The 19623-nt window shown below is 31.6% G+C and overlaps 1 protein-coding gene across 17 annotated transcripts in view; it reads left to right on the top strand.

The window, feature by feature from the left end:
- PCDH15 (protocadherin related 15) overlaps positions 1 to 19623 on the top strand; it is a 634897-nt gene that overhangs the window by 564867 nt on the left and 50407 nt on the right. For all 17 annotated transcript variants that reach the window (XM_045568054.1, XM_045568051.1, XM_045568050.1 and 14 more), the window contains one exon: positions 16931 to 17146. In XM_045568054.1, the coding sequence (XP_045424010.1) occupies positions 16931 to 17146 (216 nt within the window). The remainder of the gene's footprint in view (positions 1 to 16930; positions 17147 to 19623) is intronic.

The following is a 19623-nucleotide window of genomic DNA, read 5'->3' as shown; positions in this document are numbered from 1 at the left end:
ATTTTATATCATAATACTTGACAATATAAGTCTCCTGCTTATTTTTTTTGGCTTTAACATTGTGTTGGCTTCTTTTGGCCCTGTGTACTCATTACAAAATACAGTTTAAAAGCAGCGTATAAATTTCCACAGCATTGTCAGCTTTACAATATTGAGCAGAGTGAATATATTTTTGGTCTAGATTCATACAGACCAGCTAAACTTTTTCTTCTACAAAGAAAAAGTATAGGAGTGGGTTGAATGTAGGTTGGGTTGAAGAAAAGGAGTAATAACCTTTTACTGTGTATTCTTTTATTTCCTACATCCCATGGTCCATAGCACAGTAACATTACCAAAGTAAGTTGTAGATGTCAGGTCATTTCAGCATTTCTGTAGTTTTTTTGTGAGCACTTTTTTTTGGTGGATAGTATATTCTCTTGTTACCTGTTTTATGAGTTTAAAGGAATGCTGGGAAGAGGGTTGATATCCCATGAGAGGATCATAATACACAGCAGGAAATAAAGAAGATAAGTCAAGCTCTAGAGATATAATTTTAAAAATAAAATACAATTTAAAAATATTTTAAAGGCATGAAATAAAAAAATGAAAAGGAAGAAGATTATTCAAATTTCTGTTCATTTTAAGCTATTCTTCATGGAAATATAACAAAAGAATCCTGACAAAAGCAGAGTTTATATTTTTCTCATTGTTCAGCATAATTTACTCCATTTCTATCTGAATATTAGTCCTCTGTTTAGTTAATATTAAGGAATTCTCTATTCTTAATGCTTGGTACAAAATAATGCCACATAATATTCTTATGATTTCTAGCAAAATGGCATGGTTTAGGAAGATGGATCACTACATTATTGGTGGCTGTGACTGAGAGATGCCAATAATCAAGTCTGTTAGGTTGGATCTGGAAGACAGGGGTACATAGGGGGAATGAAAGTCAGTATGAACAAGCGTATAAGTTTATTCTGGTTCTTATTTTCAAAATCCAGGATTATAAAGCAGTATATTTGGACCTGACAATTGTGTAATCGCATCCACAGGTCAGAAACAGATTCATAAATCCTTTTCAGACACATGAGCACAGACCTTGCTGATGTTTTATGATACAGGGCATTGATAAAGAATCCAAACTAGGTAAGAACAATAAGTGAAAGGGAACAGTCTGAATCTCAGAAGAGGCAAGTGGAAGGATGTAGCCACTCAGCAGACAACAGGCAGGAAAAGATGAATAGTGTGCCTTCCAGACCCAGAAAGCGCTAGCAGTGAGCTCAGAATACACTCACTGTAGGATTAAATCCCATTCAAACAGTGCAAGACCAGTTGATACTGAAACAAACTCTTTTGAGGGAAGGACCTCTTTGTGGGTTTACTATTTTGGGTCAGAGCTAAAATAAGAGTGTGGAATGAGGCTGAGCCCAAAGGTGCCAAAACAAACAAACAAAAAGGTACAGTTGTGGGAAGGATATGAATAGTAGCTCCTGCTCTAATAACATGAAGTCAAAGCAGCAATTACTAAGGGAACTTTTCATTTAAGTCAACATGGATTAACGTTTAATCAAATGTTATGAATATGCTAAATCCCAAGATTATGAAAAAATAAGGTTAATGAAATCAAATAATAAAGGGCATAAAATAAAGTTTTGGTATTTAAATCTGTAACTCTTTCCCAAAAGTATAATGAGAAAGACAAACGTGAATTTTTATTCTTTAATCACAGTGGGCTGTATAACCTTAGACAAGTTTCTTAATTTCTGTTAGCAACAGGTCTGCAAAGTGATGATAATACTATCTAATGAATTTCTTATGAATGTAAATGTAAAACTGCATATGAAGCACTTAGCACAGTGCCTGGCTTCCTGAAATCTCTCAATAAACATTCACAGTCATTGTTAGTAGTTATGCCTGAGTAGCTCTTTTTACCTATAATATAATAGTAACCTCAAGATCAGAATTTTCTAAATTCAGTATGCACAGCACATGTAACTTACTGAAAACACAATTCTATTGAATCCTCAGGTATTTTTCATTGCCTTTCAAACCAAACAGTGGGCCTGTCTTTCTAGAATTGCTCTTCTGCATCAGTATAGAATGCTAATTTTTTATCTTTATAGTAGAATATGGAATAATTACAAGAAGCTGAAAGTTAACATAAGAACAGTTTCCTTCATTATGTCATGACTAGGTGAATTCTATTTTTGATATATACCTTAGTATATTATTTTACTAAAATATTATTCCATTGAGGAATAATAAATATAACTTTTCAAAATTGTTATATATTTTAAATGAAATAGTTGATTCTCTTAAATGAGCATTGATCAGATTGAAATTTATTAGGCATGTTTATATGTTTTAAATGAGTAGTATTAGCTTAACACCATTATATGAAGTATTTTTGTAGAGTTTTTTTGTCAATAGTTATCCCATGGCTTGATATTTTCTTTTCAGAAAGCCATAGCAAATTTAAGAAAAAAATAATAATCTCTATATGTACTGGCATGAAGTTCTGAGAAACAAACTCTAATAGCACAGCTGGAAAAACTTTCAGTCTTCAGGCAGTATCACTATCATATTACCCAGAGAATAATTTTTAAAATAATATTCCTTTTTATAAAAGGCATATTGGAGTTTCCCATCATACCATAGCATATCATACAATTGAGTGAAATTATATAATAGTAATTAATGTACATCTGATAAGTGGAAAGAAATGCTGACGTACTCTTAAGTAAAATAGAAAAAAAATTTAAAAGACAGTAAAATTTATTCAATATGTTTTTTTATAAGGAAGGAGCTAAATCCATACAAAAAATAATCCCAGACTGGAAAAGCCCAGCAATTTGAGAATCTTTATAGAGATCCCTTAAATACACCCTTTTAGATAAATATGGTCAAAATTGCTGGTTTTAATACTTTTTCCAAGTAAAGGTATTAACAGAGAGTTCTGAACAGCAGAAAATTTATTTTTCATGATTAAAAATGAATTATCTATAAAATATTAAAAAATAAAGCAATCCTTTCTCTGGCATTAATAAATCACAGTGTGACACATAATCTTTTCTGGCACCTCCTGAGCATATTAAAGGTATGTTTTTTGATAATCATCATGAAAATTTGGGCTAACTAATGAGAAAAGGAAAAGAATACAATGAAAATTTGTATCTCACCTACATTTATAATGGTCTGATTAGCATTAAATGCAATTAAAACATTGAATTCTCTTTCAACATATCATTTAATAAAGAGCAGCATCACGAATAAGCATATAAGCAATTCTATTATCTGTCAATGTTTGTGTTCTGCTTTGTCCTGAAAAAGAGGTAGTGATGAAGCTACTTGTCTTAATTTAATTCCTACTGGACTCTGATAGTATCTGCACAGAAGGAAAAATGTGAGAAATAATAGATTGCAATTTTTAATGAAATCTATCAGGGTCAGTACAGGTGTCAACTCTTTCTGAAACAAGGAACCTGGTAATAATCCTCAGCCTACCACATACTGCTCTCAGTACAATTGGTTTGTTGGCAAACACTGCATGGGCCTTGGAGTCAAAGACTGTGTGTTCTGCTCACCAGCTGTGTGACTCAGGGTCATTTACTGAATTTTCCATGGTTCAGGAATGGCATCTGCAGAATGACTTTTGTTCCATCTACCTGCCAGAGTTAGGAAGATTGAATGATATCCTATTCATAAAGGGTTTAGACCAGTGAAGGACACTGGGTAAACTTTCAGATTATTTCTTATGCTTTCCTAGATCTTCCTCAAATACGGTTTTTTATTCTTTATTCCTTTTCAATACTGACACTCAACCTGCATTTAATCACCTCAATTGTTGTCAGTGCTAGCCCCTGAAGATTTTGCCAAATAACCATTTGGATTAGAGCGTGTTGGCCAAAAAATAATTAGGTTAAAGACAAATTGGCCAATGCTGATTTTTGGCCAAATCAAAACAAAACAATCAAACAAACTTAAAAAAAAAAAAAACAATTTTACCTAGAAACTGTCAAGCTTTTGGTAATTTTGATATTCACCTGGGCTGGTTTTACAACAATTTATAGATGTTTATGTATCCATTTAAAAATATGTATTTTTTTCTTGTCATGCTACTCATGTTCATGGGGCACCTGGTGCTAACCCATTCATTGATAACCTGCTTCTGGGTTGAGGTTTCCTAAGCAGCAGAGCAGCTCCCTCACTGCAGTCTTTTGAAAGTCAGCCCTCGACACAAGGATTTGTAAGAACACAAAAACATTTAACAAATAAGAAAAAATGAAATGACCATGTAAAGAAAAAAATAAAGAAAAATATTTCTCTTAAAACAATTTTACTTGAATATTATAATTTTTTATTCTACTTTTTCTGCTGTTTGAAATAGAAAAAAGTTTAAGCAAAATTTTTAATGGCTAGATAATAGTAAAAAAGAGTAGGTTACACGGCCAATAGGATGGTATGATACTGATTTACAGAAAGAATAAACACATATATACATGTATGTATATATGCATATGTATGTCAAAAATATATAAGATGGTAAACATCAAGATGTTAAAAATGCCTCTAAGTGAATGTAATTAGGGAGTTTTTAATATTCTTAGGTTCATTTGCATTTTCTGGTATCTAATAAGTAAGAAGCAATAAAGCACTCTGTATATTAAATACATTATAAATAAAGTTTTAGATACCCAATAATTTGGTAAAATGGTGTTGATCAAAAGATCAACTGATAAGCTGTTTTACTTATATTCAATTTTTTTAAGTTTGCTCCATTTGCGTAAGGATTTTGGGTCATGCCCAATCACTTTCTGATGCCTAAGCTAAGAAATTTTTATCAATAAATCTTGAGTATGGATAAGAAATCTTGGAATTACAGGTGGTATAATCACATCCAATAAGATTATTTCATAGGAATTTTAGTTTAGTGTTACAGCTGTTTCTTCTTAGCAAACTTGGTAGTTGGTGCTCATAGACATAAAATACATTGTGTTATAGAAAAAATAAGCGTTATATGTTCATATATATATGTAATATGTTTCTATATATATTTACACACACACACACACACATATACAGGGAAAGAGAGAAAGAGAACTTTAAAACAACACCAGTTTAAATGAAGGACATTGAGTAGAGCTACTTTTTTTAATGTGTTGTTTACATTAAATGTTGCAATTTATATAAATTTAAGGTGATAAATTTCATTGTCCCATGTGTAAATAAAACCATTCCAATCTGTAAATATAGACTTCTTTATAATTAATGTCACTATAACAAAAAGCATTTCTTTTGATAATCATTAGTCTCATCATAGCACTGATATTCAATATGTTTTTAAAAGTTATTAATTTATTTTCCAAAGTAAAATGTTTATAAATTGAATCCTATCTGCCTTGACATACTCTTTTTCTATAAAAGCAGTGATTAAGGTTTTTATTTTTGTATAAAGCTTTTTGTTTGGGTTTGTTAATTTTGTATTAGACAGGCAATAAAACATTGTCAGAAAGAATATACAGAGGATTCGACATTTGGATTTAATTTTCAAATGGCCTACTGTCCTTTTCCCTTGCTTTTCTGTTAAATATAGTAGTTAATGAATAAGTAGACTTCTTATACACTATGCATATTTGAAACCATTTTACAGTAATGAAAAATGCCATCATTTTTTCTTTAACATTACTGTACTTCAAAATAAATTATATACATATATATAATAGACATTTGAGTATTTTCAATATTTAAATATATATGTGTTTAAAAAAATACTCAAATCTGTGTGGAGAAAGGTGGCCCAAATTCACTAACAAATAAAGAATTTACTGTGTTAAATCTAAAGATGGAAAGTAAAAGTAAGTTTTAAGAAAAATTAATACTGAAAAGGGACTTTTTTCTAAAACATGTCAGATAGTCTACTTTAAACTTAAATTTTTATTTTTAAAATACATTTTACTAGTCAATTAGGAAATCAAGTGATAGGAAAAATACAAGATAAAAAATTAAGAATAATTAAATTAAAAATGAATACAGGATCAAGCTTGCCTTAAAAAAACTTGCATTCTTAAAAGATTAAATCATTTTACCCCTAGGTCAAATGACCTGTACAGTTAAATAGATTAAAATTAAAGTAAGCATTCTCTATTATAAGTTTAGTGCCCGTGGATTGAATCTATGGATATATAAGTTTAAAATTGATGAACTGTGAATATTATGAACAGTGCAGTGTTCATTATATGTAATATGTATAACATCTACTTAATTTATATTTCTAAATATTCTATTAGTTTCTTGATAACTTTTCAAAACTGATAAATTTAATGTCTGATAAGCATCTTATTACAGTAATATCACAATAAAAATTTTTTATTTAGGTACTCTTTCTTTGCTACAATAAATAATATAGCATTCATTAAAAACAAATCAATAAACATACTTTCCTAAGTGGAAGATTTATTCCTGTCACAAATATGTCTTAATTACATTCCACATACAAGGTGCTGGCCAATGAGACTTATGAATTGCAGAGATGAATCAGAAAAAAATTCTGCTCCCAAATAATTTACAGGCAAATAAACAAGGTAGAAAGTGGTAGGTACCTTCCATTGTACAATAAGTGATTAAAAAAAAAAATAGAAGAAATCGGCTGGACAGCTATAAAATTATTCACAGAGATGTCAATAGTAAAATGAAAACTATAACTAAACTTGATTGAGATTACTTTGTACCAGGCTCTGTATTTAATACCTGAGTGAATATTCACTGCCAGCCTAGTCAGCATGCCCTATTTTTTCCATTTTACAAATGAAGTATTAAACCCTATAGAGTTTCTTGCCCAAGCTCATATAGCTAATAAGTGGTAGAACCGAGTTCACTTCTGGTAATTCTAAATATTGACATCTAAACCACTATATTTTTCAATAGACATTAGCCAAACATTATTTGACTACTTACTGGACATGGTACTACAGTCAAAAATATGAGCAAATCCAAATTTAATGTGTAACAGAAACATAATTATGATATATTATAGCAAATGTTATGGTAAAATATAATACTGGAAACATAAGTGGAAGCAGGACTCTACTAATAGGGGAAACAGGAAGGTATTCAGAAAAGTGGTCATTTAAGCTGAGATTTGATTGTTTTGTTCAGCATTGCATATATTCAGAGAGAGAGAGATAGAGTGTGTGTGTGTATTTGCATGTGTGTATGTGTGTTTATGCCATAGTACAGTCCAGGAGTGAACATCATTTGGCCTAGCAGACAAAGCACATTTCATATAAGGCAGAAGAAACCAAGTGTACAAAGGTCCGGAAACTTGAAAGAACATAGATTGTTCAGAAAAAAAAAATAACTAATGTGGCTTTTGAAAAGTATAAATAGAGTAAGTGTAGGGCAGGAAGTTGGAATGGTAAACTGAGATTATCTTGAGAATATTATACGGATTTTTCTTAACATTCTTCTCTGGCAAGCAGAAGCTAGCGATCATTTTGAAGCTATTGCTGGAGTGAAAACTGAGACACCATGTGAGCCTGAAATTGGTCAGTGTAAGCTTGTCAGAAAGTAACAGAACTGAGAATATTGTAGATGAAGAATGTTGAATGCTCACTGTTAAACAAGTAGGGTGCCAGGGGGTAAGAGTAAACAAATGAAGAGGATGCTGAGATTTTTAGTTTAGTACGATCCATAGGTGGAGATGCTGTTATCATGCAAAGAACATACAGAAAGAGGACTAAGTATGGTGGCCAGAAGAGGGACATGAGGGTGGGAGTCAAGGAGAAGAAACTGGTTTGAATTGATTGAAATTAATGTTAACTAAGGAACAGTCAGGGAGTTAAAAATAATGAGCATGTCGTTTAATTTGATTTAAATGCTGAAGAATTTAGAATATATAACTACAGAATTACTGTAAAAGGTATAACATCCTTAAACAGTTTAAGAAAGAATAGGTAAGCTTTTGGCAAAAATTGGTAATACTTTGTGATTCAAAATCAGCATGCAAACTAGTTTCCTCTCTCAGACAGAAGGCTCAAATTGTTCATGTGTTTTCTTTTGATCATATGTCTGTTTAATGGAACACAGTTTCTTTCTTTTCCACATGGATGAAAAGTCAGAACACGTGATTTCAGAGTTCATTTGAAAACATCATTGAGGAATTTATAATCATTCATTATGTTAGCAATAATGAGGAAAAGACCAAAACCTGTATTTACGAGGTGATAATATTTATTTTCTAAAATATTTGACAAGAAAAGGAAAATAAAAATGAGAAGGCTTCAATCATTACATAAATGCAGGTCTTGCTTATTTTGTGCCTTCTATAATACAGACTGTTGCAATATAGATTCTTTCTTTTAATTTTTCAAATACATGTTGTCCTGTAATCTTTGACACCATGCTTTAAATTAAGTGTAAACTTAGAGAAATCCAAACCATAACCTAGCCCTTTAAAGGTCTTTGTATTTCAAACTGTGACTGGCATGTCTATACATACTATTATCACGTTGTTTCTCCACTGAGTTGTATTTTACTTTTTAAGATATCTCAGAATTATATTAGACTTTTACTTAACTCTACAAATAGTAAATGGGTATATTGAAATTAGAAATTATTAACATTACACTGTGGTTGCTTTTTTGACATCCTTATGCAAATCAAACCCTGAGCTTTCTTGTTTAAAATGTTTCCTTTCTCACTGGTTCTCTCCGCTTCTCTCTCTCAAAGATTTGAATAGTCTTATAAATACATCAAACTACCTGACATTTTCCTTATTCATATTTTATCATATGCTGAGCATATTGTCTTTATTAAAAACTTGACAAAGAAGATTTCTTTCTAGTTCCTCAAAATATAAGAGTAAAGTTAAAGTAGTTCTAATCTGCCAAAGCTATGTTCTTTTTGCCCCTTGCAAACACAGCTTGACACTCTGACCTTAGTAGTTGGAAATGTAAGATTTGAATATTTTTACCCAACATTCTAAAACACTTTCACTTTATTTCTGGGCAAGTGAACCTTCAGTGCTATTAAATGTTAAAACAGGTCTAATTGAGAAGCTGAAGTTAAAGTTAGCATTATTGGACTTTAATGGGTTTGAAAGTTCTTAGGACATCACTAATTATTCCACTAATATTTCTGCATCCATAGTATTCATTTAGGCAACAGAGAGGAACAGTTATTTAGGCTGTTAGAAAATTAATGGTCTCACCTACTCCCCCGTATGATAAAGGCAATTATTTGGTGATTTTCTCTTAATGTTGGGCACCTGTGTGCATTAAAAATTCCAGATGAGGTCTTAGAAATGGGTAAGTGGTTGTACGTATCTAAGCTTTCATTTGAAAATATAATTACAGCAAGTGTAATTATAATATTCATTTCTAATTTTTATTCTTTTAAAACAACTCCAGACATAACTTTTCTTATTTTGTTCACTAGGGACACTCATAAAAGCCAGTGAATCAAATCTTCCACAGTCACCTCTCCCAAATATTAATGTTGTGAACCCAGTACAAATTTTTGATTGTAAAGAAGGTGATGGAATAAGTAAAATGGCAATGATACTTTAGTAATTTTCTTCATTTGGATTTTCCATGGCTAGTCAATTTTCATTTTTAGGCATTACTTTAACCAGGCTTGTTAGATGTCCCCTTATTACTAGCTAATAAATGATAGAATAGATTTATGACTCTTACTTATTTATGCCTTTACTAGAAAATCTCTGTGAATTTTCCCAAACTTTTAAGGAAACAGTACTGGTCATATTTGCAACAGTTTATAGAATTAACATAACATTGCTTTATTCATGCTTAAATTCCCTAATGACACTTTAAGCAAATAATTTCTTTTCAAATTGGTTCTTCTTTGCCACACATCGTTTATCAGGCCTAACTTCTAATATTGTTAGAATTTTACCATAGAAGTTTTTCTCTCACTCCCCTCTAAACGGTAGAATGCTATTTGAAAATGAGTTCTAAATTAAAATAGAAATGGATTTTGGCTATTTAATCATTTCCCTTCTTTTAGAGACAATATTTTATACAGTAGAGTGTACTCTATCCAGTCTTGATTACACCTGTCTTTTAAAGTGAGAGATTGAATTACATTTTCTGTAATTACAGATATAATAAATTTTACCACCTGTCATTTTATTTTGTTTTTCCTTGGTCATTTTTTTTCTATATTTTTTTCACTCTTTTTTTTTCCATTTTCTTTTGGATGGATATGTTTTTTTTTCTTTCCACATGTCTTCTTAGTGTGTTTGAGAAGTATATACTCTATTTCTATTAAGTAAGGGTTACCTTAGAAATTTTAACACAAATGCTTTACCTGAAAATATTAATGTCCTCTTCATCCTGAACATCATTAAGTGTTTTAGAACATTTTACTCTAGTTATTCCCATACCAATTTATATATTGTCATGTTTGGGTATTTTACTCTTTTTTTAACTATACACAACAATATAGCTACTGTGCTGTAGAGTCAGTGCTTATATAGATTTACTCACACATTTACCACTTTCTTTGCTTTTCCATTTATTTCTAAATCTTAGCTTTCCCATTTGGAATCACATTATTTTCATTTTAAAGTACACAATTTGAGCTTTCCATGGAATTCTTTTCGAGGCAAACTCTTTCAGTGTCTAAAAATGTGTTCATTTCACTGCTGTTTTTCAAAGACATTTTCATTAGGTCTGGAATTCTGAATTGACAGTGATTTTCTCTCTGCATTTTGAAAATATCTTTTTTCCTATCATATGCCTTTCAATGCTACTAATGCGATGTCAACTTTCAGTCTACTACACCTAAGACTTTTAAGACTCCACTTATGGGTTAGGTTTGGGGTATAGGGTATTCTGTAGTTTCTATATTACGTGTGAGTTTGTTGTTATTTACCTTGTTTGCAGTTTATTGGATTTCTTACATCTGTGGGTAGCTGTCTTTTATGAATTGTGGAAAATTCTGCTCTGTTCTCTCTTCTCTCTTTCTGAAATTTTGATCAGTTGTTTGCCAAACTTTTTGTGTTAGTCTGTTTTGCATTGCTATAAAGAAAATACCCAAGACTGAGTAATTTATAAAGAAAAGGGGCTTATGTGGCTCACAGTTCTGCAGACTATACAAGAAGCATCATGACAACATCTGCTTCTGGTGAGGGCTTCAGATAGCTTCAAATTAAAATGGAAGGCCGAGAGGGAACAGGACTGTCCCATGACAAGAAAAAGGAACAAGGGAGAGAGAAGGAGGTGCCAGGCTCCTTTAAACAGCGGGCTCTCATGTGAACTAATACAGCGAGAACTCACTCATTATTGTGGGGAAGGCACCAAGCCATTCAATGAAGGTATCCACCTCCATCGCTCCAACACCTCCCACCAGGCCCCACATTCAACACTGGGGTGATCAAATTTCAAAATGAGATTTGGAGGGGCGAAAAATCCGAACAATATCACTTTTTCATTCTTAATTCTATGTCTCATATTTTTAAAAAAGATTTTTTATCTTTGTAACTCTATGAAGCATTCTGGATTTCTTTTGCCCTATCATTCAATTCACTAATTCCCTAGTCTGCTACACCTAATCTGCTAACAGTTTTGAGTTTTTAATTCCTACTATGTTAGATTTTATTTCTAAAATACTTTTAGCCTTCAACTATTCTTATTTTGATTCAAATTTTAAAGATCTTTATTATTTGCTGAAACATATTAAACATATTTGCTTTATGCTATGTATCTACTAATTTAAATATCTAACATTTCTTGTGGTTATGAATTTCATTTTTTATCTCAACAAACTCATGATGTTTTGTTTCTTGTCTGTTTTGGGAATTATTTTAATATAACTTTTTGTCTTTCTTATAATGTTATTTGTTAGAATAATTTTAAGCATGGTTTGGAGGTGAATTTTTTGAAAAAGTACTTGCTTCTGTCAGAGTGCTGGGCATTGTTAGTCAAAGATGACTTTTCATAAATTCTCAGGTTGCAGTTTGTCCATTCATTCAGGTAGAGTTCAAGATTGCTAGACTTTACAAACTCAGAATATTATGACTTCTCCTTGAGTTGGGCAAATTGATGATGTGCAAATGAAGGCTATAAACTAAAATGAAGATTTGTGTTTAGTTCTGGATTTTCATGGAATTTTTTCCCCACTGCATTCAATATCAACATTTAAGCCAGATAGTTTTCTTTGCAATTTTGGGGTGGCAGAGGCTGTGCTAGCTGGGAAGGAGAGGTAAATTTCTCATTCATACTTACAGTGAGAACTTAGCTTTCCGGAAAGAATAATATTATTAGACATACTTTCATGAGTGGGCTTTGGACATGGCCTCCTGTTCTCTGAATTCTCAAAACCAAGCAAATTAAATTTTATGTTTACCCTACGCAGAAAAAAAAAATCTAAGTGAAAGCCACCTAAGATTTTTAAAATTCTTGCATTCACTTGTCTATTCTGGGAGCTATAACAGAATACAATACACTGAATGGCTTATATGCAAGAGGAATTTATTTCTCACAGTTCTGGAGTCTGAGCAGCCCAAGATCAAGGTGCCAGGATATTCAATGTCTAATGAGGGCTGGCTTCCTTGTTCATAGATGGCTGTCATTCTGCTGTGTCTTCATGTGGCAGAAAGGGGCCAAGGAACTCTCTAAGGCCTCTTTTATAAAGACACTAAATCCATCTTTGGGGGATCTGCCCTCATGACCTAATTTCCTCCCGAAGACCCAATCACCAGTACCCTCACATTGGGGCTTAAGTTCCAATATGTAAATTTGAAGGAGGAAAAACATTCAGCCTATAGCACTTAGTTTTTCACCTGCATATTTATTATTGTAGTTCCATATCCTTGATGCATATAGGAAGAATTCTTGGAATATTGTAATTTTAAAATAATATTTATTGGGTATTACTATTCTCATTTTATGAATAAAGAAATCTGAAACTCTGAGTGATTTATATTTCAGTCACACCTGGCTTTGAAGTCCACCTCACTCCAAGACATAGTACTAAAACAATCAAAAAACTACATTTTAAATTATTAAAAATAAGAAGCAAATAGATGAAGTACAAAGAAATGAGAACAATGTGATGGACTGTGACTTCTGTGATACAGCAGAAGGGACATAAATCCTGAAGCAATGGGAGCAAAGAGGGAGAGTATATACTGTATGCTGAAACTCTCACTTTCCACATCCTAACCCAGATTTAAAGTTGTGCTCTGAATTTTATTATTGATATTTCTGGTGTGAACCAGTGTGTATTTATATATATCATATCTTGTAACTGATCATATAGAGAACATTTGATTATCTGTGGATGATTATAATACATATATTCCACATCAATCAAAGTCATTTATCATATACGATATGTTTAGGTCCTAAATCAGATTTGTTGTAAACTGAGCAGACTCAAAATTAAACTTGAAAATCCCTTAAATTTTTCATAATTATAGCACTCATGGAATTTTTGTCATTCACTGGTTAGCGTACTATAATATTCAAGTATACATACTTCAGGGAGAGGGAAGATTTGAAAAAATGCTAATGATCATGGCAACCATCCTCACTCAATGAGTACCTTCTGAAATGAGATCTTTGAGTATCATGTCCATTCAAAGAAATAGAAATTGAAAGGGAGTCACTATTATACAACATACATATGACAGTAAGGTTTTATATTTTTTAAAAAAGTCCAGTAAACATGAATTTTTAAAAACTGTATCTCATTTTTGTCTATTTGCTTCAAATGTACCGTGAAAAAAAATCATAAAAGAAAATAGATATATCCAAATTAAAATAACTAATCTAAACTTTAACTTTTGCTTTAAATGATTATTTGTTTTAGCAAAGGCATGTTGAAAAAAGCACCTTGGTCTTTTAAGATGAAGTATGGCTATTTTGTAGTTATCATAATTTGATAAACCAGGAATATTATAAAGTGAAATTACTTGTTTATTGAAATTGGAAGTTAATTGGTAAGAACTGTGTACGATAATTTAATATACCGACCAATTACTATGATTTTATGGTAACTTTTCTAAATGGGATTATGTTGTGATACAGGATTTTTTAAAAAATGTAAATACTTAGAATCTTACAACAAAACAGCCAGGCGTGGTAGTGCATTTCTATAGTCCTAGCTACTTAGGAGGCTGAGGTAGGTGGATAGCTTGAGCTCAGGAGTTAGAGGCTGTGGTGAGCTACGATCTGGGCCACTGCTCTTTAGCCTGGGAGACAGTCAGACCCTGTCTCAAAAAAAAAAAAGAATCTTACAACACAAAACTGAATGAAAGAATCCAGAGACAGAAAACAGAACATATTCTATGATTCCATCAATATACAATTAATAAATAGACATAACTAATTAATGATGTTAGATCAGGATAGTGGTTTCCCTGAGGGAGATGGATTATGACTGGAAGTGCATGAAGTACATTAGGGGATGAGGGTAATTTTTAGTTTCTTGATGTGCATGCTGGTCACATGGATGTGTTGTATTATGTATGGATGTGTGTATGATGCAAAATGTTGAGCTATACATTTATCATTTTTATACTTTTTGCATATTTTTTACCTCCATAAAGCTTACATTAATAGTTAAAAAAATTTGTTTCAGGAAAATTCCTAAGTTAACCACAAGTTAGAGAATAATATGTAAGCAAATATGTCTTAATTGACATCAGTCCCAAATTTGCTTATTAGTAAGTAGAAGATATGTCCTGGATTCCTTGATTGAGATGCTGCTTTAATTTTAGCTAGAAATATACCTTTTATTTCTTATGTTATCCTTTGTCAAATGAATAAAAACCTTGTGGATCAAAGCTTAAAAATAAAAACTTCAATAACTGTTTTTTGTGTTTGTTTTTTTTTCTTTCCTTTAAGAAAGACTGTGACCTAATGTTGAAATCTAATTATTATACCATTACTCTAATGCCAAATTACTCTATCTGCCATGATGTATACCATATAAACCATCTAAAATTATGAACTGGTAGTTTGAGTTTGTCCTCTTCTATAGCTGAGAATTTTAACTTAGAAAATTCATGAAATATTTGATCCTGAAGTGAAATATCTAGGTTGCTTAGTTTAATTTGCCTTTCTAACAAGTAGATAGGATTATCCTGAAATATTTTAAATGGTTCAGAATTTATAGAGAATTTGAAACTAAGTCAAGCTCATATTGTACCTTAATGCATATTTGCTATTGTTTACTGTTGTCACTATTTGTATCCCAACTTCATACTACTTATTATGTAGACTTTAGTTATTTAAATTTAATTAAAATCAGAACAAATTAACATTTCAGTTTCTTGGTCACAGCCTAATTTCAAGTGTTCATTAGTCATATGTGACTAGTGCCTACTGTAGTATGGAACAGAACAGTTTTAGAGCATTTCTATCATTTCAGAAAGTTCTATTGGACAGCACTAATTTGTATAATTAAAACAATACATTCCTCAGAGTTTTTTCTCATTGTTAAATAAGATTATTTTTGTACAATTCTTAGCACTGTCATGGCAAATCATAAATGCTTACTATATGATACTTAACAATAATAGCATAGGAAAAGTAAGAATAACCAGATAATGAAAATAATAGTAGTGATAATGGTAATTGAAAATATATAGCTTACACATTTAGTATCATGAATTAAGTATATTTAACCTTGTGTGCCTCTTCTAAGACTCTTCTATCCATCATTTCTTTTGCAGATATTTCACTATGAAATAATTCTGAAGGTGGTATTCTGAAAATTTTTCCCTGAGTAGAAGTAATAGAGCCAGCCTAATATATTATGGTCACCACTGTATTTAAAAATAAATTTAAAAAAGTCTAAGCAACTAGTTACCCCTTTTTAATTCTAAATGGAGAGAAATTTTAACACATAGATCATAAGTACTTGCCACCAGATACAAATCTGGTTAATCAGGTTAGAGGATAATTAAAAAGGAAGTTGGATAGTATTCTAACTCTCTCCAATTATGGTATGGCACTAATTAATTCAGATCTCTTTATACAGCTTTAAATTTATTTGTTATTACTCTGAACTTTGATTTATCTTATTTTCATTTGAGATATTTTACTACAGTCTTTTATGTTTATTCCCTTTAGGCTAAATGCTACATCAAAAACACAGTTAAATGGTGTGCATAGCTATTATACCAAGACAATCATTAGGTGGACAATCAATCCCATCCTTCAGCTAATTGGGATCACCAACCAGAGTTGAACTCATCAGATATGGAAATTTAAAACTTGATTTATTGATTCTGTTAGTGTCCATGACCTTTTTAATTTTTTTTAATTCAAAAATAATAATTGTACATATTCACATGTTATATAGTCATGTTTTGATACATGCAATGTATAGTGATCAGATCAGAGTAATTATTAGCAGCATATCCATCTCAAACATTTATCACTAATTTGTATTGGAAACATTCAATATCTTCCTTCTAGCTATTTGAAAGTATATAGTATATTATGGTTAACTATAGTTATCATCCCATGGTATAGAACACTAGAACATATTCCTCCTATCTGGGACATTTTGTTAAATGAAGGAAGCCAGGAATAGAAAGTAAAACCACATGTTCTCAACCGTATGTGGAAGCTAAAAAATGTTGATCTCATAGAAGTAAAAAGTAGAACAGAGGATACTAGAGGCTAGGAAGGAGAGGGAAGGGAAAGCTAGAGATTTGTTAAAGGATACAAAATTACATGTATGTCTTTTATTCACAGTTAAGTAATCATTATCATTCTAATAACAACCATTCAACACTGTGGGCACAAGGTTTATAAATGTACATAATGATATTCAGAATAAATAAACTTTTAGAGGCACTTTGTTGTGTCATTATTACATAAGAAACATCATCAGTCTTACAAACAGAAATAAGCCCTTTAATAAAGGTTATTTTTTCCTGCTTATTTATAATCTCTATCATTTTCCATCCTAGGCTACTGATAAAGATACTGGCAATTACAGTGCCATGGCATACAGACTCATAATACCACCAATTAAAGAAGGAAAAGAAGGATTTGTGGTGGAAACATATACAGGGCTTATCAAAACTGCTATGCTCTTCCATAATATGAGGAGATCCTACTTCAAGTTTCAAGTTATCGCAACTGACAACTATGGAAAGGGACTGAGCGGCAAAGCAGATGTACTTGTAAGTACATAAAACTTCAGGAAAGGGAGGTACTTGCAATGCTAGCCAGGGGGCAGTGTTTTCAGTTTAAAAAGTTTTAAGATTAATTTAAAACAGGTTTTCAAAAACATAAATGTTATTAACTTTCATCGAGATTGTTAATTTCCATAGTTTTGGATAGGAATACACACACGGATGCATATGCAAACACACATATATAGTATTGCTTGATTTTTTTTGAGCTTTGGGAAATATATGATTGTGACAGCAATGTTATAAATATTGGGTTTATATTTGGTCTGCAGCTCTCATTTTTAATAGGGTTGGCTAGAGCTACATGCAATTTCAAAATGTTTCACAGAGTTATGCTATAGAAACCAAAATGTATGAAATTATTACAGTTTAAATTACTTTTAGCCTTTTGTAATTGAGAAAACAAAAGGAAATCTTTTGAGGCAAATTTATGTTCCAACAGATGTGATTTCCTTGTTTTATCAAAATCTCCACTGATGACATTGATGATCCTTAACTAAGTTACATTTGGCTATACTCAGTATCACTTTTCTATTCTAACTTTCATTTAGGCTGTGTACAAGTTCAGTGATAGATCATTTCAAAGGGCAGTTTGATATTAATTTTTTATTCAAAATACTTAACACCAATGTATATCTGGTGGACTCTCTACTAAGTTGGACGCATAGGTTATTTGGACTTTTCTCTGGTAAATCTAATGCAAAGTATAAGTAGAATTATTATTGGAAATATTTGTCACATAAAGAAAGATCAAAATACTTAACACCAATGTATATCTGGTGGACTCTCTACTAAGTTGGACGCATAGGTTATTTGGACTTTTCTCTGGTAAATCTAATGCAAAGTATAAGTAGAATTATTATTGGAAATATTTGTCACATAAAGAAAGATCAAGTATAATTTGTCTTTTGTTCATTACATCTTAATCATCTTAATAAATCATTTTTCACAGTTCTCCTTATTTAGTTCTCTGGACAAATTCAACCTTCATATACATGCAGACATCAGTGACCAATTTTTTTTTTCTTAGGTAATAGTAAAGACCAGCCACCATGATTGTGGTGGGTATGAGGACCAGAACAGTCCTCTAGCAACATTCTCATTTGTAACAGTAAAGCTGCAATGGAATAAACAAAGCCCAATCTAAGCTGAGGAGCTTTTGACATAGAAGATACTAAGGTTGACAGAGATTTTGATCAAATTAATATCTGTAAACCTTATATAAGATAATGTCATTTCTTTCCCTGTCATTTAAAATATTCACATTGCGGTGCTAATTTGCTACATAATTAGATCACTACATTAAGTATAATTAAATATTATAAAAATCAATACAAACAAAATATAACTTACTAAATGTTACTTATATATAATATGCACATAAGCAATATAAATGTATGGGTTTTTTAAATTTGAATTTCATACTTATTATATCCAAATGTAAAAATATACCTTTAAAGCAATTTAAAATGTATTTACAAAGAAAAAAATTTAATTCAAAGAAATTGTAATGTGTTATGTTTACAAATCTATATATTTTATTCTGATGAAAACTAAGAGCATCAGGGAAGCTATTCCAGCAAAGTGATATTTATGATAAGCTCTGAAATCCTTTCAGTCAAGAGAAAGGAAGTATGAGAGAAATAAGAGTTTTATGCAGAGGGCACAATATGTGCCAAAGCCAAGAAGAAAGAGAGATGATGACAGGTCTGAATAATCACAGATGTTTACTCAGCCTAGAACAGTATGAGAGGAAAAGTGCATGAAAATGGGGCTGGAGATGGGAGTAGGTGTCCATATAAAAGCTGAAAGCCATATGAAAAAGAGTTTAAACTTTTTTTCTAAAGCCGATGGGAAGCCATTGAAAATTTTTATAAGGGTGGGGGAAGATAAGATTTTTTAATTTAGATAAGAGCTTCTTGCTTAGTCAAATCTAGGTCTCCCCTAGGGACGTTATTTTTACTGCTGCCATCTGTTTTGTTTGCCATCATCATCAAACGACACTGCCAGAGTAGGATCCTTAGTGTACAACATAGTCACTTCTAAATCCTTCCTCCTTCCTAAGAATCCAGCCTTCATTCTCATCATCTGACTCTATCACTCATTGCCCTGTGATCTCCCAAACCTTGGGTCATTGTCCATCATAGCTCAATGAATTTAGCTCCTGAGTTACTGTAACTGTCTCCAACAAGTCTCTTGTCTGAATTTTTTTGGCAATTTCATTAGATAATGCAGATGATTCTTTCAACATTTTGAACTCATAATTTCTTGAATGTCTTTCCTCTAAGGTCTTTGCTCTCCACCCTGTTTCAACTACTTAGAACCATGGTTGGTTTTGCCATTACCTCTATAACTTCCATTTTAAATATCCCACGCTTTCACCTTAATATTGAATGTTTCCAGTTAAATTCAGCACTCTTTTGTTTCCCCCAAGACCTTCAATCTGATTAGCCTACCATATTTTT

This window comes from Lemur catta, chromosome 14, assembly GCF_020740605.2.
Source record: "Lemur catta isolate mLemCat1 chromosome 14, mLemCat1.pri, whole genome shotgun sequence".
Taxonomy (NCBI): domain Eukaryota; kingdom Metazoa; phylum Chordata; class Mammalia; order Primates; family Lemuridae; genus Lemur; species Lemur catta.
Note: the sequence above shows the minus strand (reverse complement) of the source record. Positions and strands in the feature narration are given on the sequence as shown.